This window comes from Periplaneta americana, chromosome 15 (assembly GCF_040183065.1).
Source record: "Periplaneta americana isolate PAMFEO1 chromosome 15, P.americana_PAMFEO1_priV1, whole genome shotgun sequence".
In the NCBI taxonomy this organism is placed as follows: domain Eukaryota; kingdom Metazoa; phylum Arthropoda; class Insecta; order Blattodea; family Blattidae; genus Periplaneta; species Periplaneta americana.
Genome location: NC_091131.1, coordinates 12,451,036 through 12,477,070, shown reverse-complemented (window position 1 = coordinate 12,477,070; position 26,035 = coordinate 12,451,036). Strand labels below are relative to the sequence as shown.

Here is a 26,035-nt window from a genome sequence, read left to right as displayed (position 1 = left end):
TATGCTGAGAAGGAACTAGAACTACAGTATAGTCTCTATGAACTGCGCTACATATCTTTAAACATTTTCACCTGCTCAACAATTATGTCCCTCACTGTACACGAAAAGAAAAAGACTAAACAAGTATGTCGTCATAAGATCAACTGAAATGTAGCTTCATTTAGTATGTACGAAACAATGATGGAAGTCTGGGAAACAGAAATGACTCATTTATTTACATACAGAAAATAAAAATTACAAGAATCGCCATACAATATTTATACAAACAATATTCGACATTTATTTGCAAAGTTAATAAACATACACTGGTTTTGTTCTAAAAGTAGGCCTACTTCTATCTTGTAAGACATTACAACTTCAAAAAGAAACAAACAGCGATACCATTGCTTGTATACAGCAACATTAATCAATTTTGTGCTTACAATCTTGTGTACTGCCCAAGTTACAGAGACAAAACATACAAAATGTAAGTTTCAGTCAACATGAGACAATGAAAGATAATTTTGTTTCTGTGGCCAGCTCACAACTCACCATCATTTGTTTGTCACACGGTACAAAGGATATTGGTCTGTGTTTGATAGAAACAGAGGGGAAAAAATATTTTATATAAAGAGTGCGGCAAAACATCCTCCCTAATTAGTTTAAATAAAAAACAGATGGATCAAAATAAGGAAACTTTATTAATATGAATGGTATCTTAAAAGTGGGAATTTTTCATTTTTTTTTTTTTAATAAAGTGTCTCTCAAGTGGTGTCTTTCACTATCAATGCATTGTTGAATGCGACTTCGGAAATTCTAAATCACTCTAACTAGCATTTCTTGAGGAATAAGACCAATTCCTTCCTGTATTGCATTTCTTAGGTCTGGCAAAGTCCTCGGCCAATGTTTGAACACCTCAGCCTAAAGATGGCCCCATAGAAAAAAATCGCAGGGTGCAAGGTCTGGTGATCGTGCTGGCCAGGGGCCGTCGCCACGTGAAGAAATTAAGCGTCCAGGAAACATCTGAGCAGCAACAACGGAATTACCACTTACCAGAAACGATACCACAGCCATCCATAGGATAGTTGGAATTCGTTACACATTGCAATTTGCACTAATTGGATGTTAATTTCGTGTATTCAATGTCCTATTCAATCCTATTCAATTCTTGTTGTTTTGCGCATGTCATTTGATATCGCTATGGCAACGCATGTAAACCTAAATTTCCCACTGTTTAGATACTATTCATATTAATACAGTTTCCTTATTTTGATCCATCTGTTCTTTATTTAAACTTTAAATTAGGGAGGATGTTTTGCCGCACCCTTTATATTCATATTTATACGCGAAAGTACTGTTAACAGCTCTATCCAGTAGCTTTAAATACAAAAGCAAGTATGGCAAACAAGAGACAATTGAAATTAAATCATTCTTAAAATGAGAAAAGTGAGGAAAAAATAATTACTAAATTGAAGACCCATCTTTCCAAAAGGGCTAAGTAATATTTTTTCGAATTACCTTTTATAATCTAGGTGAGGTACATCCATGTGAGCATACTGTACTAAATGGGCAGTGTCGTGATTCAACTATAAGTGTTTCATTCACGTACTGAAAGATGATGATGTAGTTACTCAACATGCATTTGGCAGTGTGTTTTTCATCAATATCTCAGAAACTTGTTTTTGGTGCTTAGTCTCTTTGGAAAAATAAGTCTTCAATTGATAAATTCATTGCGTGGTGGTAGGAATCAGTTTCAAGACCTTGATCAACTTCATGTTTCAACAAACTCAATCCATTATACAAGATAAGAAAAAAAACACACATACATACATACATACATACATACCAGTAGCAAAGCTGGTAAGAGAATTTTGAGGCTTAGTCTACCAAAAAAATTTGAGTTATTATACCTAGTAACATTAGGCCTATAAGTTGGCAATAACAATGTATTGTAACACTTGGTTGCACTCCTATCCTTCCACATGTTAAGTTCACTGTTGGTAGTCATTCCAGGATCCAAAAGTTCAGTGTGAGGAGGCGCTACGATCTTGACTTGTAAGGTTGAGGGGGACCAGGGAAGGGGTATTGATTTGTTACATCTTTAATTTATAAATACTCTTTAATGAAATTCTATCATAAAAACAGAATGAAATTTGTAGCTCAGCCACGTGATCATAATACAAGACGAAATGAAATTCTTAAATTAGTTGAACCTAAATGTTTCACATCTGCTGCTTTACTACACAGTACAAATTATGGTCCACGTCTATATAATTCGATAATAAAATTTCATCCAGAATTGACTACTTTAAGCAGTCAGTATTAAAAAATTTTGTGTCCTTATATGTAATGTAATTGGTTTTGGTACTGTTTCTAATGATTATTTACATTTGAAATTTTGCACCTAAATTCCTAGCCCTAGTTATAATAAACTGTACAGATCTTATATACAGAGAAATTCACGAAAACTTTTGAACCAGTTACAAAGAAAAAAAAAAGACTTAATATAAATATGGGTCCAATTTCAAGAGTTATAGAACTTTGGCTGTTTAATCTTTAAGCCTAAAAATATCTATGCTTTAATAGCTCTAAATCACATTTAGAGAGTGATAGTCAGAAAATTTACACTATGTTCACAGCTACATACGTACCTAGTGTTACTGTAGTCAAAGACGATGCTTGCGGTACATTTTCAAATGTCCTGCCCTCTGCATCAATACTCTTTCACACTTGGTGAACAGTTTATCAGTAACATCACCAATATCGACATCAATTTTCAGAATTTTGATAAGGTGATAACAATATAAATTCTACTGTAATTACTTTTTTAATATCCTGTTTATTTCTATTGTTTGTTTAAAATGAGGAAGGCCCAGAAGTTCATGCGTTTGTGTACCTTTCCTTGGAGAGTACAACTATATTCCTCTGTATTCCTCATCTTTCACTGTTACTACCTCTCGTCACTCGAACTCTCTGCTGCCTGAAGTCAAGGGGTGCCGAACATTGAAATCTTTCAAATCCAAGTTAGAAAATTATCTTATGACGAGTTGCCAAACTAACTTACTATTATGACAAGTGTTGTATTGCATGTTTCCACGTATCCACATTTTTTTATGTTCTAGTGATATTTAATTTATTTTATATTTTTGTTTTCATATTTTCTGATAATGGTATATCTATAATGTGATTAGCTGAGCTATATATAATCATAATTTTCCTTACTGTGTGTACCTAAAAATATTGTATTCATTGTATGCTTTGTACTGCACTATCTTATTACTATTATTATTATTATTATTGTTGTTATTATTATTATTATTATCAATAATTGTTTTATTTTTTTTGTACCGGTACTTTGTATGTCTCATTTATTTTGACCTGCTGTTCACATTTTATTATGCTTTTTCCTTTCTTTCTGTATGTTATATATTATGTCTGATTTCTACTTACTTGTTGTTTACATTTTATTATTATTATCTTATTCAGTTTTGTGTGTAAAATTGTAGCGCACTTTGTAAATTTGTAGCGTTTTTTGTAATGCAGTTTTACTCCTGGTTAAGTGTTAGAGAAGGCGGTATGGCCTTAACTCTGCCAGGTTAAATAAATCATTATTAGTATTATTAGTATTATTATTATTATTATTATATGCTTACACATTATCTATAGGAATTACCAATTTATAAGTTTATTAAAATTGGTTTTAATGTCGCATATAAATTCATATTTTCGTCATTTTGAATACTTTACGAACTAAATGGCATATTTATAAGATTTTTTCATCATGGATGCAAAAAGGAGATAGAATGTGTGAATCAACATGATGAAATTCGAACATTCAAACATTACATGCCAAGATGTTGACTTGCATGACTCCATATAGATTTTTTTTTACTTGGTTATTTAATAAACTGTATCAACAACTACTAGATTATTTAGTGTTGATGGGATTGGTGATAGCAAGATGAAGCAGAAGATTCACTATAGATTACCTGACATTCACCATACAGTTGGGGAAAACCTCGGAAAAAATCCAACCAGGTAATCAGTCCAAATGGGAATCGAACCCATGCCCGGGCACAACTCTGGATCGGCAGGCAAGTGCCTCAACCGACTGAGCTATGCCAGTGGCTAAAATGTTTGTTAAATGCCCATCAAAGAGTTCAGTTACTTAGATCAAGTGCAGCTAATATTCCATATCCACCTTCACCAGTGATAACCCAAAGGGAAACATGGCTTGATGCGGCCTTATATTTTGCTTAACGTCTACAAGCAGTTAAAGAGGTGGTTAATTCGCTGGACTCAAGTAATGCTGTGTCTACTGAGACAACTCACCTACTGGCAAACAATATAGTTGGAAAGGAATCTTGTATTTATATCTACTCATTTTTCCAGTTACCAAAATCAATCACATCACTGAAAACTGTTGGCAATCCCTTACATGTGTCACTAGCCGCTTTTTAAGAAACGGAATCTAATCTGACTTCTGTTCCTGGCAGTGTAGGGAAAAAAGTAAAGGAAAAGGCGACTAACATTTAAAAAAAAAAAATCCTGGATACGAAAAACTGTGCGATATTCGAGACATTCTTGAAGAAAAATCCTCCATCGTACCAAAAGATTTCTCTCTCTGTGTGAAAAAATTAACATCATTTAAATACGACCTAAGAACATCATAAGCATTCATACTGTTACAGGAAACGTAACTTCTCTTCATTAGTTAGTGCATTGGCGTATTTGCACTTTTTAAGGGCATATTTGTATGCATATTTAGTTTCTTTAGGCCATGAACTCCTGGGTCCTAGAAATGAGTTATGAATCACTCATTTTGAGCAGACCAACCACCACTGTCGTTACATCAGAAAAAAAAAAAAAAGACATACTGGTACTGATTTACAAATCAGAACAAAATTACTGTTACTTGTCCTGTAACTGACACATACACAAGAACATCTAACTGTTCGTCCACTGTTTTATTCTGAGTGCTTATCAAAGATTTTAGTATTTTTTAACTGTATGATATCTTTCAAAGCAATCTCCTTTGTGGAGCGGAACCTTGCAGAAAGAGCAGATGTACCGAGTTTCTTTTCTCAACTTTTGCACAGCACAAACTCTGCAAGGTTTCTGAGGATATTTCTTCTTTCCAACTCTCACTATAGCCTCCAGCTTGTGGTCTGACATACTGCCATTAAGTCTCTCTGGTGGATCGTGTTTCAGCATGAACTTCAGGGCCCTAGAAATGAGTTATGAATCACTAATTTTGAGCAGACCAGCCACCATTATCTTTACATCAGAAAATAAAGACATACTGACTTACAAAATCACAACAAAATTACTGTTGGTCTCTGGATAAACTTCGGGGCTTATACCGCATTGTCTTGGTGTTGGTGGCTGACGTTTCGACTGCTGTGTTGTGGTCATCTTCAGAGCTGAGCAAATCGGATAAAGAAATATATATATATATATATATATATATATATATATATATATATATATATACAGTGAAACCTGTTCAAATCGGAACCTGAATAATCTAGAATCCTGTCTATTTCGGAACAATTTATTGGTCCCGGCGAAATTCATATGTATTATGTGTAATTTTTTCTGAATAAAACGGAAACTGTCCAACGCGGAAACGGAAACTGTCTGCTACTGTTCAAAACGGAAATAATATTTTGGACACACTACTTTAATGTAAACTATATTTTGAAACAGTATGTGGTTTCAAGGAATGTACGAAATACGTAGGTCACTAAAATAAAAAGTTTTCTTTGCATAATTTTCGAGGGTATGAGGGTGTGTTGGCCTGGTGGTCATAAATTTTATTACCCTATTGACTAGGCAGATGGTCCCTTCAAAGATGCTCAATGCTTCACTCCTGTATATTGTCGTAGCTGGGTAGAACGCAAGTGTATTAGTGATTTCGTGATAAAAAAAAAAACCTGCATAGAAATGTTGCACTAGCATTAACTGATGAAGTAATAGTTATCGAGGAATATGAGAAACGAAGAGTATGGAAAATAATGTTGACATTTGGGAATGGAAAACTCAGGCGTATCTTAACACTTTCAAAAATAAAGGCCGTATCATGAGTGAGTGGCTTGCAGTCAATAATAGTGACATAAAAAGAAAGAGAAAACAACTGGTTACATAGAAATAAATGAACTGCTGTGGGAGTGGATTTTTCTTGCCCTTTCAAAGATCATGTCAATTTTTGGATCTATTCTACAAAGCAAACCCTTGAACTGGGAAAGAAATTAGATAATTCAGAATTCAAGGCTTGTAGGCTCCTAGTCCAATTAAATAATGTGCTGTGATATCCAGTACAGTATTATAGTGTTAGATATTAAATTTAGTGTAATTAATAAACTTTATAGTGCTTAATGAATGAGTTACGATACAATTTATACAGGAAATGAGATTTTCATCAAGATTATTCACCAATTAAATAAGCGACATGAAGCTGATTTAATGTCAGTAGTGTTAAACGGAATATTTTGTAATTCCTACAATTTGCGGCATGCCATTTTGTTTTTCATTTATAGAAATGATAAACTATTTCATTTTAACTTCACACCTGAATAACACGGAAACCTGTCCACAACAGAAAAATAAATTAGGACCGTGTCACTTCTGTCTTGAACAGGTTTCACTAGGAGTCTCAATGGGGAAGGACTTTCGGTGATAGGTCGTAGTTCTCCTTCTGGCATCTGATTGGTTCTTCGTTGTCCAATCTGGTTGAGGTGTGTATGGAGGGGAGTATTCATATTAAATACATATTCATACAAGGCCCCACACAAGATCTCCCACTCATTAGTCAAAGTGAAAGATAAACTTCCATACCTCCAATCAGCCGGAATATACATGATCCCTTGCTCCTGCGGTCTAAAATAAATAGGCCAAACCGGACGTACAATGGAAGATAGAAGGAAGGAACACATCTGACTCTGCAAATACGAATCATACGAAAAATCAGCAATAGCCTTACACTCAGCAGATTCAGGCCACGCCATCGATTTCGACAATATCAAGATAATAGATAAAGAAGACAACTTATACAGAAGTCTGGTCAAAGAAGCCATCCACATCAAACTACACCTCAACAACATTAACAAGGACGATGGGTTAGTCCACACCTGTGGAGTAACGGTCAGCGCGTCTGGCCGCGAAACCAGGTGGCCCGGGTTCGAAACCCGGTCGGGGCAAGTTACCTGGTTGAGGTTTTTTTCAGGGTTTTCCCTCAACCCAATACGAGCAAATGCTGGGTAACTTTCGGTGCTGGACTCCGGACTCATTTCACTGGCATTATCACCTTCATTTCATTCAGAAGCTAAATAACCTAGATGTTGATACAGCGTCGTAAAATAACCCAATAAAATAAAAAATAAAACGATGGGTTACAACTCAGCAACTCATAGGGAAGTCTATTCCAAGGTCATTCTTAAGAACGAGAAACCAGGTCTCCACATGTGGCGCCCCTTCATCCGGACATCAGGCACGGAATCAAGGTCACTCTTTCGGACCTTATGAGGGCCAAATTTTAATATGAATACTCCCCTCCATACAGACCTCAACCGAATTGGACAACGAAGAATCAATCAGCTGTCAGAAGGAGAACTTACGACCTATCACTGAAAATCCTCCCCGTTGAGACTCCTATATATATGAAGAGTTTGCGGGAAAAACAATGAATGTCACATTTCTGTGAAGAATTAGATAATGATCTAATTGAGTCTATAACTGCAAGATGTAGTGCTGTTTCTATAGAAAATAAAGGAAAAGATTACTGTATTCGTGGTGATAATTCTCCTTTTTACCATTTTTCATAAGAAGAATATTAAATTTCGTAGTGATCCATTGAATTAGATAATGACATCTACCTTAACAAAACTGTGACATTCATAGTTTTTCCCGCGAACTCTTCATATACAAGGTCGCACACAATTTCTTTATCCGATTTGCTCAGCTCTGAAGATGACAACAACACAGCAGTCGAAACGTCAGCCACCAACACCAAGACAACGCGGTATAAGCCCCGAAGTTTATCCAGAGACCATGTACACCAGCCGCGGAAGCCTACGTGAACAAAATTACTGTTACTTGTCTTGTAACTCAGACATACACAAGAATATCTATCTAACTGTTCGTCCACTGTTTTATTCTGAGTGCTCATCAGAGATTTTAGTATTTTTTAACCGTGTGATATCTTTCAAAGCATTGTCCTTTGTGTAGCGGAACCTTGCAGAAAGAGCAGATGTACCGAGTATCTTTTCTCAGCTTGTGCACAGCACAAACTCTGCAAGGTTTCTGAGGATATTTCTTCTTCCCGACTCTGATTATAGCTTCCAGTTTGTGGTCTGACATACTGCCATTAAGCCTCTCTGGTGGATCGTGTTTCAGGAAGTTAGGTATCGTAGCTCTTCTTGTCATCTCCACAAATTGTGATCTGTTGTCGTTTGGAACTTGGATTCTTGACAAGTAATTAGTTGTTTGATGAAGGAAATTCTCGTATTTCATCAAACTGCCCGGATTGCGACTCTTGTAGAGCTGGAAAGCGTTGTACAGGGCGCAGTAAATCCACCTGCAGCAATGATCACATTGTCAGCATCCCTGAGAATTGCTTCAACTCGATGACACAATATGCAGTCTTTTTTTTTTTTCTGCGCTGATGTAGAAAGTCAGGAGTTGCTTCAAGAAACACCATCACCATCACTGTCACTGTTACTTGGTACATTTCATTACAAATCATGCACAACTATTTCATTCTGCAACATTATGTCCAGACTGCATCATGTACTATAATTGACACATAAAACAAAATGCTGAAATGTCACAAATGCTAAGGAAAAAAGTACAAAAGAAAAGTCTGTAATTCCAAAATATAAGTTCTCTAATATGCATAAGGAAAAAAAAAAAACCAGCTTAAGAAAGTAGTAAGAACTGCAAGCAGCCTGAAAATATACACCAGGTATCATCATCATCATCATCATCATCATCATCATCATCATCATCACCAGCAGCAGCAGCTGAGGCAGAGAAATCCCAGACGCCAGGTTGCCATGGCAACCAAATATTTTTATATGGTGCCTGAGTTTTTTTATCGACTTCAACATTTTTAAAGACTGATTTCTTTTATATCACAATGACTAATAAATAATGTAAACAAAATGCAATCGTAGGTGTAAGTTTCGAGTGTGTAATGTGTTTGATTAATTAATTATAACATTGTTTATCTGTGGACCTGGAAAAGGCATTTGACAAAGTGGATTGGAATAAACTGACGGGGATCCTGAAGAGAATTGGTGTGGGTTGGAAAGAGACAAGGCCGTTCAGTAAATAGTCTCTGTATGAAACAATGAGTCAAAGTAAGGATAGGAGAAGAAATGTCAGAAGGAAGCGAAATAGGGAGAGGAGTGTGTAGAGTGCAAAGGCTGTGGAACTACAGCAAAGAAAAGAGAAACAATAATTTAGTAATTCATATTTGAGGAGAAAAATTCGCTCTGGCGCCAGGGATCGAACCCGGGTCCTTGGTTCTACATACCAAGCACTCTGACCACTGAGCTACGCCGAATTCAATCCACAGCACTGGACTGAACCGTCCTCCTTCAACGTTTCCCTTTGTGGCCTGACTCCAAGTTAGGCATATATGTTGACGAATATGTCCAATGTCAACTGGAATTCGGCGTAGCTCAGTGGTCAGAGCACTTGGTATGTAGAACCAAGGACCCGGGTTCGATCCGGAGCGAATTTTTCTCCTCAAATATTAATTGTCAATATTACAGATATTATTCTGTAGGAAAAATTAATAAATCTATAATATTATAATAATTTAGTAGTTTGCATAATCAGCGAAAATCACTATCAGAAATTTATTAATAACAGAGAAAAATTCGCTCCAGCACTGGGGGTCGAACCCAGAACCCCCAGTACTACGTAGTGGGTACTCTACCACTGAGCTACACTGAGGCTCAATCCACAGCACCAGATCAAATAAATAAATAATATCCACAACAGAAAATTCTGTGACATCAAAAATTAACAATATCATCATACAGATTATTCGTTTAACAGTACATAACTGTTAGTTCCCGGCCGCCCAAGTGCTCCTGTATGATGGCATATGTCGAACATGGAGTAGGCCAAAAAGGGGGGAAAAAAAGCCGAAGGAGAGGAATTTGAGCTGGTGTTATGGATTGTGCCTTGGCGTAGCTTAGTGGTAGAGCACCCAGTGTGTAGAACTGGAGGTCCTGGGTTCGATCCCCAGTGTCAGAGTGAATTTTTCTCCGTTATTAATAAGTAATAACCACAACAGAGAATTCTGTAGGATCAAAAATTAATAATATTATCATACAGACTATCAGAAATGTTTAAGTGTTAAAGATCAACAAGACCAACTATTCAAAACATTACTCAAGCACGAAATCAAATGTTAATGCATCTGCTGCCACAGTTCTATAAACAATCTAAGAAGAAAAAAATAGATTTCATGTAGAGTAAAAGTTTATGGGCATTTTTGTACGTTGGACCTTTCTGTATTGCACGTTATCTCTGTTCACTGAATTTTTCTCAAATAAGTGCAGATGAAGAACGAAAACAACTTCCAATTAGCAATATACAAACTGAATAAAGTAACAGAAAAATACAGAATGAAAAAATTTCGACCATGAAATCAAAAGGAATAGCTTTGAAGGAATGAAATTCAAACAGTAAAAGAATAAAATTATTGAACAAACCAATTATGGGCCATTCCACTGTGATGATTGTGACACTTGTATTAGAATCCATGAAAGAAAATGTTTTTTTAATAATAGAACTACATGTTCAAATTTGTTCAAAATTTATTTCTATAATGTTTACACAAGTATTTCAAAAGCTCTAAACGAGCATTATAACAGATGCTATAGATTCTACAAAACATACTTTTTTTTGTGTGACGGTTGTGCCATTTCATGACAAAGTTCCCACAAGAGTTTTTCAAGATAAGATTTCTATGACTTTTGGAGCATGTAATATTAATTTATTTCTTTCCTTATACATCAGAGAGATGCATAAGGGCTCAATATATAGATAATATGATGCTCTAGCTATGTGTATGAATTTTTTTTTTTTAAATGTATGTGACGGTTGTGAGACAATGTGAATTCTAAACACTTTTAATAAGATACCATGATATCTGCACATACACAATTATTACATAAGCGTAGTATATGAAATATTCGGTCTTTCTGAACCTTCACATTTCTGTATTCGGGTCAGCATTCCCTTACTTACACTATTCACAGCCTAAAACACAGTTGAATCGTGACCTTAATACCTGCCCTTAACTATGTCTTTCATGTCCTTTCAAGTGTAGTATACGTGTACTAATAACTGAAGCATTAGTAACATTTGACAAAGTAATGCTTAAACTACACGTTCATGCTCTAATTACAATGTCAATTTCACATGAAATGCACTGGAGATAAATCAGAAATCATCCTAAAACTTCATAATATATTTTATTTGATTTCATTAATTACAACACTGTATTCACTTGGTATTATTGTAACAAGAATGTTTGTCTTTGTCACATTGTACGCCAAGCAATTTTTTCATTGATATATAAACAAAATGGAAAATTTTCGAATTTTTAAGTTGCTCTTCTCTTCTTGCACCGAGATGAATATATTAAAAAAATTGGGAATCTGCTCTTTCACTTAAAATGTTTCTTTTATCCAGGAATTTAACAGTATGTTTAGATAAAAGTTCTTTGATTTGTCGTATATTCCCCCATCTGCTTTCTACATTAGGTTTGGTTTGAGAAATTTCTTGGTGTGTCACATACAGAATCTCTATCCCTTCTGCATGTTTATGTACACAATCAAAGTTATCTTTTGCATAATTTACAGTTTCAGTTCTTGATGTCACTAGTGTACAAACTTTTTTAAACGTTCCTCAAAGTCGATCTACCGCTCCTTTCTGATGCAAAGTGGGGAGGAAAAAAATCCATTTGCCAACAACACTGAAATCTTCTTAAAAAAAGGTTGTCAAAATGTACCTGATTTTAAATTGGGTTGCACTACTATCTGAGAAGAAAATCAGTCTTTTTACTGATTACAGTAAAATTCAGTTACAAAATTATAATCCTTGAAAACAAGTATACACTGAAAATTTATCATGGTTCAAATCATCGCTGGTAATAGCAATAGGCAGAATCGCATATCCATTGCCAGGCACAGTTCGTAAATAATATTATTTGCTGATGATACCAATATGCAAACTGGATTTCATCTTGGTCAACAGCAGAATAAATCTCTGAGAAGTCTCATTGTAAGGCAGTATGTTCTTAACTTTCTCAAAATAATTTGACTGTATGTTTTTCACAAAGCAGTGCTTTTTGAAGAATGCAAGTTGCTCATTAGTTTCATAAATAGCATCCTGCAGACTATCATTAAACTCCACAACTTTTAGAATTCCATCAACTTCATTGCTTGTATGTGAGAATTTTTTCTGAATTGTCAATAGAGTTGACCAACGAATTAACAGTACTTTTAAGTCATTACTAAGTTCACTCATACAATTTTGACTTTTTATATCACAACGTAATTCTTTCATGTTATCGTTACTGGTTGAGGGAAAATTTTCAATAGCTTTGCATAAACACTGTATGACAAAATCAACGTTTGTATAGTACTTCCATGTACAAACATTGTGTGGTGAAAGTGAAACAGGTGTTATGTGCTCTGGTCAAAAGATAATGTTGAGATTTGCCTACTTAAATGTCAGGTTTTTCTTATTTTAATATCAGTTAGGCTTCTTTAATGGTCATCGCCATATTTCTTTTTTGAATTAGTTCACGTGTGCCTGAAATGTTTACAGACTTCGCATCTTTTCTTCCTGGAAACTGTCTGTTTATGCTATCTCTGCAGCATAAATGTGTTACTCTCCTCTTTATTCCAGCAAGAATTTTTCTACCATTTGATTTCTTTTCTTTAATGTGTTCTTTCTGCTATGTCAGACACTAAGGATTTCAACACAGTAACTCTTCTGGAAGGGTTCTTCTTTGGTAATGATTTTATTTAACGAGAAACAGCTTTGCAGGAGGACTGGGTATATTTATACACTAGTGTCCAAAAGTTAAGCATAATTCGTAAAACAGAGAAGTGAAAGGGAAAATTGTGAGCATTCGCTATAAAACTTTATCACTGTGTGTGCCGCATCGTACTTGTGCTCTGTGCATAGGGAGGAGGTACCCCAACCTCCGCCTCCCCTCCAAATAAACACGTGTTTAGAAGGTAAGCAAACAGACCCAGTGGGACTCATTCATTCTTGTTCTCTCATTGTGAACAGAGGGTAGTTTCTTATCACAGTGTATACAGGACAGCACCGACATGCCACAGAGACGCCAACTGGACCCTGTTTTGAAGGGTGGAATAATCGAACGTCTGGAAGCAGGTCAGACACAGACCGAAGTCTCTCACATACAGATCTAAACATCTTCGCAGCTGGTACTGTGAATGCCCAGAGATACAGAGACGAGGTATTGGAACGACATGTGTGACTTTTCTGAGGTGCAGTTGGTCCACACTTCATCTTTATGGACGACAATGCTCGTCCGCATAGAGCCAACCTGGCGGACGAGTATCTTGAGGGGGAAGGTATCCAGCGCATGGACTGGCCAGCAATGTCCCCGGATCTGAACCCTATAGAGCATGCCTGGTATGCATTAGGAAGACGAGTTGCAACCCGCCAGCCTCCACCGAGGACACTTCCAGCCCTCCGCAATGCTCTTCATCAGGAATGGGAACAGCTGCCTGCAGAGCTCTTGAACCACCTGATAGAGGGCATGCCACGGCGCTGCGACCCCTGTGTAGCCATGAGGGGTAACCACACCCCATATTAAGTGCTCAGCACCATCATTGTTGTGGAAGTGATAGTCAGATTTGTACCGTAATTGTGTAAAATGTGTCCCTAGGCCACAATAAGACAAAATTTGCTGATATGTGTTACTCTGTTGCATACCAGATCCTGTGTGATTCATTTGTACAAGTTTGGTGCCATTCTGATAGGTTGGGAACAAAATACTGAATTATGCTTAACTTTTGGACACTAGTGTATGAACCTATACAAGAACTCGAAGCTAGTGAAGAACTAATTCAGAATTTTAAATTTGAGGCAAGTCACTTTTTTCGTAACCGACTTTTTCTTTTTCTTTCAGCATCTTTAAGTCTCTTGTATCTCAAATTCTTTATGTTTTTATTAAATTCTTCTTTCATCTTTATCCTCCTCAGCTTGTTTCTCTCTCTCTCTTTCCGAAGATACTCCTCCCATTTTACTGGATCAGCTTTCCGTTTCTCTCGAGACTTTCGCATCCTTTCAGCGGCAGACATATTAGTAACTCTCCTAATAAAGAGAGATATCATGTAAGAGTCACCAAAAAATCAGATTACCGTTTTACTATCAAACACTACAAAGATAAATATTTATGTTGAAGTAAATTATGAATATATTTTAAAATTAAAAACATCTTAATAAATATATTAAATAACCAAGAAAACTATAATGCAGTTCCAAGTAAGTAGTACTGAAATAAATTACTATAAAATGTTACAATTGCCACGACCGTCACATAAACAAGTCACAACTGTCACAATAATTCTCTTCAGCACGAATTCCCACTTTCATGCAATTTTATCATGGGTTATTTTACGACGCTGTATCAACACCTCGGTTATTTAGCATCTGAATGAAATGAAGGTGATAATGCCGGTGAAATGAGTCTGGGGTCTAGCACCGAAAGTTACCCAGCATTTGCTCGTATTGGGTTGAGGGGAAACCCCGGAAAAAACCTCAACCAGGTAACTTGCCCCGACCGGGATTCGAACCCGGGCCACCTGGTTTTGCGGCCAGACGCGCTGACCGTTACTCCACAGGTGTGGACTTTATCATGTGTTAGTGGACACTGCAACATTACTTTTGATTAAGTTTCACATTTCTAGGGTTATTCTAAATGTATGAAAAACAATAATACATATTTACTTACGTAATTTTCGCATCCCAATTTTTAAACATGAATTTTAGACTTTATTTCTGTGGTGTTCGGGTAAAGGGGTATAAGTCATTTTTTTGTCCAGGTGGAATTTTGTCCCCCAGATGAACACACAAGTTAAATTATACAAGTGGGTGTGCAAAAATCAAAGAATACAAGCAGTTGATGTATTTTATTTGTGTAGAAAATTATTTGTGATAAGAGTTCCAAGTTTAATTTTCATTTATCTACGAAATCATTTTTATGACTTATCTCCCTTTACCCAAACACCACAGATTTTACCTCGCGTAATTTTTGCATCCAAATGTTTAAATTCCTATTTAAATTTTCTTTTTACTTTCATTTTAACTAGTCAGCGTGAGTATGAGACCTCTGACGATGGGGGTGGTTTCTGAGGTAAGATTTACTGGCAGTCATTCTAAAATGAGTTTAAAGAATATCGCCATTTTTCCGGAGTTGCTTTGGGTTTTTACTCATTCTTAATCATACCAGTGTAGTGTGTATAGTTCTTTCAAATAAAATGCTGTTTTTCATAATGTCATGTCATTTTTTATTTCCTCGCGTAATTTACGCACCCTTACTTTGGAACGAATTTTCCCCTAAAAAGTGCGAAAAATACGTGAGTAAATATGGTAGTCATGTTTTGTGTGATGTTTGTAACATTAACGCCTATTAACTACGCTAAAAGAAATGTGAATAAAATATATATAATAAAAACTGGAAAACTTATGTAGAGCATGTAATTCCCTTCAATTATACAAGAAACTCCAAAATAAATTAATGTTGAGTTGGACAACTCAGTTTAGCCAGCCATTCAAGACATTTAGTTTCATTTATTTTTAATTTAAAAATCTCGAATACTATTAAATAGATAGGGTTAGAGTTTGGTTTTATGTCAATAATCATAAATTAATTATTACTTGTCAACACCCTCAAAAAACTATCTTAAAAATTTTAGTGATTATGTCAAAGTTTACATGGTATGACCTTATGTAAGATACTTACTATCCCTATTAAAATGGAAAAGACATACTTATCAAAATTCCAATACTTTTAAGAATAATAAAATTATTATTATTATTACTATTATTATTATTATTATTATTATTACTATTATTATTACTATTATTATTATTATTACTCTCATTATCATCACATTTTAACCCACAAAGTCCTCAAAGAGTAGGTACAAGAATAAAACTTTATAATACACCGTGTCCCAAAAGTATGGTAACACTTTTCTTAATTTATTATGCATAAATTACAAAAGATACAGCTGTAATATGAATGTCATATTAAAGAGGAAGTAAAGTGGTTCGTTTTATTTTCCAGCAGGATGGGGCCCTGCCCCATTACCATAAAGGCGTTCATGAGTACCTGAACGAGCTGCCTCAACAATGGATTGGACGTTTAACAAAAGTGTCATACAGTAGAATTCCTCATACCCGGCAACTGTGGGACAACCCCATGCCAGATAACTGATTTTGCCAGATAATTGGAAAATACATTTATAGGTTATGTAAAGACACACTGTACTGCACAAACATTTTTTTCCATGTTGAAATTGAGTAATTTTCATATAGATATTTAAAAATAAAGTTTTGAAATACGTACAATGTTTAGTTTTAGTACCGAATACAGTAATGTACATTAATCAGTTCATATAATTATTGTAATACATAACAGCATAAAAAATACGAAACCTTATGACAATTTTAAATGGCGGTCATGTGAGTGAAGAGCAGTGTAGCCAACATCGTAAATATAAAGACGAAGTAACGCTCGATGATTTGAACGTTATAAAATATTTCGTTTGCGTTTCATGGAATCCATTGTGCAACAGCAGTGCTTAGCAGTAATAGCCATGATACTATTTATCACTCGAATGAAATTTTTATGCACTGTAGGAATAGAAAATTTCATACATTCCTATTTAGATTCATCCAACATCACTTCGAAACGGGTGAGTTCAAGTGGTAAATTTAAAGATATGTCTTTGTGCATTGTTGCAAGGTCCAAGTGACAGCTTACCGATTCTACCCGATATACTCCAGGGACGTAACGGATTTTTTTGTCTATTTCTTCACGCATGAACAGTATAAAGAGTAAACATGATATATGTGGCATGTGCGATCCATGAAAACCACTCACATCTTCATCCGACTCTTCCCTTTCGCCTTTCGCATGAATGACTATTTTTTTTTTTTTTGGCCAAGCCAAAAGTGCCGTTATTTTGGTATTGCCGGTTATTTGGGTGCCAGATACGAGGGATTTTACTGTATCTGGGTAGCAGTGCAACTCATGTTTTAAAAATTGCAAAAAGAAGTACAAATTTTGTCAGGCTTATATGTGAAAAATAGTGGATTTTTGGTGTAATCTTACAAAATCACTTGGATAACCTACAAATCACAGAGCACACTTAAAAACACTGTGGTATCTATAATCTACCTATCACTCCAATTAATATGTTCATTATATAACGTGGCATGTGGCATGTGCGATACATGAAAACCACTCACATCTTCATCCGACTCTTCCCTTTCGCATGAATGACTATTTTTTTTTTTTTTGGCCAAGCCAAAAGTGCCGTTATTTTGGTATTGCCGGTTATTTGGGTGCCAGATACGAGGGATTTTACTGTATCTGGGTAGCAGTGCAAATCATGTTTTAAAAATTGCAAAAAGAAGTACAAATTTTGTCAGGCTTATATGTGAAAAATAGTGGATTTTTGGTGTAATCTTACAAAATCACTTGGATAACCTACAAATCACAGAGCACACTTAAAAACACTGTGGTATCTATAATCTACCTATCACTCCAATTAATATGTTCATTATATAACGTGGCATGTGGCATGTGCGATACATGAAAACCACTCACATCTTCATCCGACTCTTCCCTTTCGCCTTTCGCATGAATGACTATTTTTTTTTTTTTGGCCAAGCCAAAAGTGCCGTTATTTTGGTATTGCCGGTTATTTGGGTGCCAGATACGAGGGATTTTACTGTATCTGGGTAGCAGTGCAACTCATGTTTTAAAAATTGCAAAAAGAAGTACAAATTTTGTCAGGCTTATATGTGAAAAATAGTGGATTTTTGGTGTAATCTTACAAAATCACTTGGATAACCTACAAATCACAGAGCACACTTAAAAACACTGTGGTATCTATAATCTACCTATCACTCCAATTAATATGTTCATTATATAACGTGGCATGTGGCATGTGCGATACATGAAAACCACTCACATCTTCATCCGACTCTTCCCTTTCGCCTTTCGCATGAATGACTATTTTTTTTTTTTTTGGCCAAGCCAAAAGTGCCGTTATTTTGGTATTGCCGGTTATTTGGGTGCCAGATACGAGGGATTTTACTGTATCTGGGTAGCAGTGCAACTCATGTTTTAAAAATTGCAAAAAGAAGTACAAATTTTGTCAGGCTTATATGTGAAAAATAGTGGATTTTTGGTGTAATCTTACAAAATCACTTGGATAACCTACAAATCACAGAGCACACTTAAAAACACTGTGGTATCTATAATCTACCTATCACTCCAATTAATATGTTCATTATATAACGTGGCATGTGGCATGTGCGATACATGAAAACCACTCACATCTTCATCCGACTCTTCCCTTTCGCCTTTCGCATGAATGACTATTTTTTTTTTTTTGGCCAAGCCAAAAGTGCCGTTATTTTGGTATTGCCGGTTATTTGAGTGCCAGATGCGAGGGATTTTACTGTATCTGGGTAGCAGTGCAACTCATGTTTTAAAAATTGCAAAAAGAAGTACAAATTTTGTCAGGCTTATATGTGAAAAATAGTGGATTTTTGGTGTAATCTTACAAAATCACTTGGATAACCTACAAATCACAGAGCACACTTAAAAACACTGTGGTATCTATAATCTACCTACCACTCCAATTAATATGTTCATTATATAACGTGGCATGTGGCATGTGCGATACATGAAAACCACTCACATCTTCATCCGACTCTTCCCTTTCGCATGAATGACTATTTTTTTTTTTTTTGGCCAAGCCAAAAGTGCCGTTATTTTGGTATTGCCGGTTATTTGGGTGCCAGATACGAGGGATTTTACTGTATCTGGGTAGCAGTGCAATTCATGTTTTAAAAATTGCAAAAAGAAGTACAAATTTTGTCAGGCTTATATGTGAAAAATAGTGGATTTTTGGTGTAATCTTACAAAATCACTTGGATAACCTACAAATCACAGAGCACACTTAAAAACACTGTGGTATCTATAATCTACCTATCATTCCAATTAATATGTTCATTATATAACGAAAATTAGGAAAACAATTTTCGGAAACCATGTTCCTCACTGTGATTATCAAGTTTTCAGGTCTACCAACACATGCAAAGGCAATGTTACTATGCGAGTATGCATTACCAGTCTTGTAGAGGGCATTAAGCAACAATGAACACAATCATTTACGCACATAATGATTGTCAGGAACAAAAGCATGCGTCTGGTGTGATAATTCATTGACTAATTCTGTGCAAATTGCGACGTTTTCGAAAAACTGTTTTCTATTTCTACTAGTCTTATATTACATTTTTGGTTCACGAAAAATATTCGTGTAATATATAAGTGTTTTCGTAAAACTATCTTCCATTTCTACTAGACTTTCTTTCGCTCTTTTCATCTTTCAGATGTTGCCACTACCACTACAGCAAAGATAGAGTTCCCTAGCAGCAGATTTTTAAGCCATTTTAAGATAGAAGTTAACAAAATGATTGAAATGCATGAAACAATTTGTGTGTATGCATGTGTAGGCCTATATGACAAAGTGAACGAAAAAAAGGTTCCTTCTGTAATGTTCTACGTTATAACCGATTTCTGTGTTGTGAAGGTTGTGTATAATGATAGTATGTGTGTGTGTGTGTCCAACGCCTACCCACTTCACTTGCGGGATTTGGGTTCTGCATATTGTGGATAGATGGCAGAACTGTGACCCATTTTCTAGTTGTACACCATTTCGGCGGGTCACACTGTACATGATGTGTATCTGTGGAGAATTATATCATGTACTAGGGTGTATAGTGATAGTGTAAAGTGTCTTTTGCATCACCTGGCATGAAGAAAATTAAGATAAGAAGATTTTCATACTACTAATTTTTACAATTTCTCCTATGATATACTTACTTCGAACTGATTTCCTGTGCAAAACCTGTCGTGGCATAAGATGTGGAAGCAACATTCTGTTCAGCAGTACAGAATTCCTCTTCACTCTTCATTAGCAAACACATCGGCATGGTCTTGTCACTTATGTACACTGCCTGCAATCATAACATCAATACGAAATTGTTCAGCTCTTGTTACCATAATGTAGGTGCTAGATCAAGGTAAAAATAAAGTGAATGAGCAGCTAAATTTGAAGTAAGTATGTATAGGAATGGTGACCCGAATACAAAAATGTGAAGGGTCAGCAGGACCGAATATATTGAGAGAAATATATGAGCCGTTCAGAGCAGAAGTGGTCTAAGTCAAAATTGGGAAATGAGATTTAAAGTAAAAATTCTGTAAAATACAGCGCAAAGTAGCAATTAAGATGTCCTTCGTGCAATCCACAGACTACTAGTAGATTAAATAAACTGAATATTAATTGCTACTTTGCGCCGTAGTTTACAGAATGTTTACTTTAACCCTCACTACCCATTTCTGACTTACACCACTTCTGCTCTGAACGCCTCATATATATTGTGACTTTTATTCTACTTTAACCACCACAGCCGACAACAATGTGACTTTATTTTTAATAATTCACCCTACAACAATGGGTATTCCACTCAACACAGCAACACACGACGACAATGACAATGCACGACGTGTATTATTGAGAACAACAATGTACCCCTAACTTCAATTAATGTTCACAATGCACTGTGTGCAGAACAAAACGGTCAGTTCTCAGTTCACTTGCCTTAGCTAGTTCTTCTAGCTCACTGTTCAAGTGCACTGCACGTCGAACTCGGGTCTTCCGAGCTGCGTCACACTCGCCTGGTGGATATGGTCACAGTTATGGAATCACTCGAGTTCACTGCACGTCGAACCCAAGTATCCCAGCTTCGGTCCACTGCACGTCGAACTCAGGTCCCCCATCTGCAGTCCACTGCACGTCGAATTCAGGTTTCCCAGCTGCGGTCCACTGAATGTCGAACTCAGGTCTCCCCAGCTGCGGTCGACTGGACGTCGAACTCAGGTCTCCCCAGCTGCGGTCCACTGCACGTCGAACTCAGGTCTCCCCAGCTGCGGTCGACTGGACGTCGAACTCAGGTCTCCACAGCTATTGTCCAAGACAAGACTTGAAGACTCAAGACTGACTGCCTCTCTGTCGGCAACTCGCGCTTTTATTACAACACCACATATTCTGGAATCTTCGATTCGCGTGGCTTTTTGGAACCTTCGAGAGAAATCCACTTCTAGATGCCTCCTTCCTTCCATCCAGTCACAGTAGCTTTCTCCCCCCCTCGCTCCGTACCGTGGCTAGCATCACAGGTTCGTGTTTCCCTGCACCTCCTTCTTGCTAGATGTGCGCGCAACTCTCTGATGCAACCAGAACATTCCAGACTGGCGCCACAATATTGTATTTCACAAAGTTCATAGAAGAATTTTTGGGCAAAAGAAAAAGTTAGAATAAAGGATGTATTAGCTGAATTATACCAGAATTCCTTGACAGTGGGAATAGACTGACTTTGCTATCAGAAAATGTATTATTTCCTTCCTGGTTCTTGCATCGAATATCACGTCAAGACTTTTAGTAACTCTACTGAAATCACCTTCCATCAATAACAGCTGACAGCAACAGCCAGGTCGATTTTCTTGATTGAGGATTTCTCAATATAATAATAATAATAATAATAATAATAATAATAATAATAATAATAATAATAACAATAATAATAATAATAATAATAATAATAATAATAATAATGATTTATTTTAGCTGGCAGAGTTATAATAACTAGAATGAACTAGAAATCACTGCTGAAATTATTAGACATGGGCGAATATCTTGGTCAGGACATGTAATTAGAGTGGAGAATTGTTAAGCAGCTTTTAGCAGCAGGGTTGCTTGCTACCTGCCTCCATTTCGTGGGACAGTCCCAATTTAGACTTTATTGTCCCATGTCCTACCTTGATGACACTCAGAAGACTGTGGAAATGTATTCTTAAATAAATGTAATATTAAGGGGACACACACTATTGAGTTTTCGTCAATTTTGGTCAATGTTAAAAGTTAATTTTTTTTTTTACTGATGAACTGTATTGACTAGGAACAAACCCATGCACCATTTCATTGTAGGTAGTCTTAGCATCATTTTAAAAGTTTAAGAAACAAATTATCTTTATATGAGACCCAGATATTTGTTTACTAAAATTATAAACACTTTTTTATATTTTATTTTTTTCCGAGTACATTTTTCAACATAAAATTTTGAAAATAATTGTGCACATGTAACTCATCAACTTCTATTCGATTTTAAAATTTCAAAAACTTACAATCAAAATTGTGGAGATTAGAAATCTCAGTAGTTGTCCCCTTAAGTTCTTTGCATTGCCTTACATCTACAGAATTATTTTCGGTGAACTGTACGAGTTTTATTTCAATCCTTCATTTATGTTACTAAGATCAGGTTAACTGAGTTAGTTATGTCTATAATATAATCTGTACTACATTTTACGATACTAAGACAAGATTAGTAATGTTGGGCCGTATTCATAGACATTTTTAGCACGGGCTTCTGGTGGATGATCAGCGTTTTTCGTATTCATAAACCAGTGTTAGCGATAGGATATGATTTGAATTCTGTACTAGTAACCAGTGGATAGCCGGAGCTAGCTTAGTACGCTCGTAGCGCGTGCTGTGAAATGTCTATGAATACCACCTGTTATGTTTTGTGTAGAACAGTAGGCAACTATTAAAAGTTTAAAAAATTGGAACTTATAGGTAAAAATGATGTGAAAACATATCTGTTGTCCTTGGGCTTCAAAAGATGAATGTTGACAGCACTGCACATACAATAGAATGTATTGACATCATTAGAGAAGTAAAGGTTCTACATGGACAATAAAATATTTTTTTAGTAGGTTATTTTACGATGCTGTATCAACATCTCAGGTTATTTAGTGCCTGAATGAACTGAAGAAGATAATGCTGGTGAAATGAGTCCGGGGTCCAGCACCGATAGTTACCCAGCATTTGCTCATATTGGGTTGAGAGAAAACCCCGGAGAAAACCTCAGCCAAATAACTTGTCCCGACCGGGATTCGAACCCGGGCCAATTGGTTTCGTAGCAGATGCGCCAACCTTTACTCCACAGGTATGGACGACAAAAGTATAATCAGATCAAGGTTTTTCGAAGGAATTTTCTTTGGACACAATTTGTGATGAGAGTTTTAATGAACAAAACATGTTTCGCTGTTTCATGAATTCACCAAGGCTTTTTTCTTTCATTTCTTGCATAGAAATAAAAGCAAGTAAGTCTAAAGTCGTACAATTTCAACAGTTTCTTTTTCACTCACTTGGAAGGGAAGAAAAAAAAAATCAAGATCAAGAAAGAATATGAGCTCTACCTCCTTGTCCCAGTACCCAGCTCGACATCCCAGATTACATTTTACTAAATAAAATGTGTGCTACAGCACATTAACACATCAAGGTAAACTGTAACTGAATGATTTCCTTTTTACCTTGAACAATGTAAAACAAAGATGTAATTCTAAATTTTCAGCCACAAAAATGAATGTGTTCATTTTTTAAAATAAGTCACTCGATAAAGACTTGGTTTATAATTTTAATCTAAATTTAAATTTAATGCATACACACACCAACAAATGCTCATATTTCTTTTAAATTTCGTAGAATCTATCTAAAAGAATTCTCTCCTTCCTTAAGCTCTTCCTTATCTCTTTACTGAAACATTTTCTTTATTTTTCTTTTATCTTCAAAGGTGCACATATAATGATAATATTCTTTCTAATACATTGGTACTTTATTCAGTTAAAAAGGTCTTTGTACTGTGAGTTCTAACAGATGTTTGCTTAATAATAAATACAGCACATCCACAAACTCATGGCACATTTTTTTCTATCTTTTTTTTTTAAATCCTAATAAAGATGTTATGTTTTTATTTAATGACGCTCGCAACTGCAAAGGTTATATCAGCGTCGCCGGATGTGCCGGAATTTTGTCCCGCACGAGTTCTTTTACATGCCAGTAAATCTACTGACATGAGCCTGTCGCATTTAAGCACACTTAAATGCCATTGACCTGGCCTGGGATCGAACCCGCAATCTTGGGCGTAAAAGGCCAGCGCTATACCAACTCGCCAACCAGGCCGACTCCTAATAAATATTGTAATGGTTTGTTAACCTATTATCTTTATATGATAGGTTTCTTTGATGGAAAACCTACCCAATCTGACTTTAGTATGGTCATCAGATTAAAACGTATGTACTATGTTAAACAATCCAACTCACACTCCACACAGTAGCTGCTGGAAGTGTTGTTGTGTGATACATAATTCACATCATATCATTCATAGAACCTCTTTCATTAAACCTATTCACTAAATTTGTTCGATTCTTTTTTTTTTTAATACGGAATTGGGTGACCAGGAAATTCAAATCTAAAGTTCTGTCACATGATTCATTCCAAGTCACACAGAGATTGTGCACTCGATGTGGGTCTCTGGCGTTTCATCAGCCCACGCAAGTTGTGTGGATATAAAGGGAAAAGTTGAAACAGTGTCGGGTGGAGTTCTCGGGTAGCTCAGTTGGCAGAGCGCTGGTATGTTCAACCAGGGGTCCCGGGATCGATACCCGGCCCTGGAACAATTTTTCCCTTGAAATTATTCACAATTCATTTTTCCATATGGTATGTACTTTTTCAAAATATGTACACATTCACGCACTTAAATGTAACCATTGCAAAACACAACATAATAAACTGCACTTATTTTTACCTGACACAGTGCTTGCTTTTACTGCAGGCTGCCAAAGACAGACTGACACAGCTAATTATAGAGGAATGGGGACTCACCAATCATGCTACTTCCACGTGGTGATCTTTATCTCATTCCCTTTCTCCTAGCATGTACAGAATAAATGCTGATGCGTGAAGGATAACATAAACACCAGTCAGGAGTGATGAAATAAGCTAAACATTAGGGGATTCACCAGCATGCAAATAAGGGGAAATGAATTCGTGAGAAACCAAAACAGTATGTTTAATTGTTAGTCATAGAACTGAGATGTCCAATTTTGAAAACTTGTTAAATTTATGAATATAGCTTAGTACATAAGTTTTAATCTGATGAAGCACTGTGAATTCGTGGATGCAAACAGCAGTAGTAGAAGGGGAACCTGCTGCTGGATGGCCAATAAAAACACCAGGAATTTTGCTGGGATTCAATGTATAAACAACTACAGTGAAACCTGTGTTAAAACAATCATTGGTAGTTCCATGTAAAACTGGGCATTGAGAGAGATGGTTGTTTAATAGGAAAGGCTTTTTTTAACACAAATAATGAATTTTATTAAACTTTTTTTTAGTAGTTCATTACGATGCTTTATCAACATCTAAGGTTATTTAGCGTCTGCATGAGATGAAGGTGATAATGCCGCTGAAATGAGTCCGGGGTCCAACACCGAAAGTTACCCAGCGTTTGCTCATATTGAGTTGAGGGAAAACCCCGGAAAAAACCTCAACCAGATAACTTGCCCCGACTGGGAATCGAACCTGGGCCACCTGGTTTCGCGGCTAGACACGCTAACAGTTACTCCACAGGTGTTGACGTTTATTAAACTACTGTATGTATATAAAATAAAAGAATTAGGAATGTATTGTTAATTATAATACAAAATTACCCTGTAACTCATTCCTTACACTTTAGAAAATCATGAATTGAAGTCTGTGTCATTTTATGACTTTTTTTTTTACATTTCATTCTCTAAATTATCCTCCAACATATTACGAGCCACCGGTATAGCTCAGTCGGCTAAGGTGCT

The 26,035-nt window shown here is 36.1% G+C and overlaps 1 protein-coding gene across 6 annotated transcripts in view; it reads right to left on the bottom strand.

The window, feature by feature from the left end:
* LOC138714647 (uncharacterized) overlaps window positions 1–26,035 on the bottom strand; it is a 69,332-nt gene that overhangs the window by 25,293 nt on the left and 18,004 nt on the right. For 4 of the 6 annotated variants that reach the window (XM_069846698.1, XM_069846700.1, XM_069846701.1 and 1 more), the window contains exon 5: window positions 20,171–20,304. In XM_069846698.1, the coding sequence (XP_069702799.1) occupies window positions 20,171–20,304 (134 nt within the window). Of the gene's footprint in view, window positions 1–194; window positions 5,207–5,459; window positions 8,555–20,170; window positions 20,305–26,035 lie in introns of those variants that run through there. The other 2 variants (XM_069846703.1, XM_069846702.1) reach the window with 2 other exon arrangements.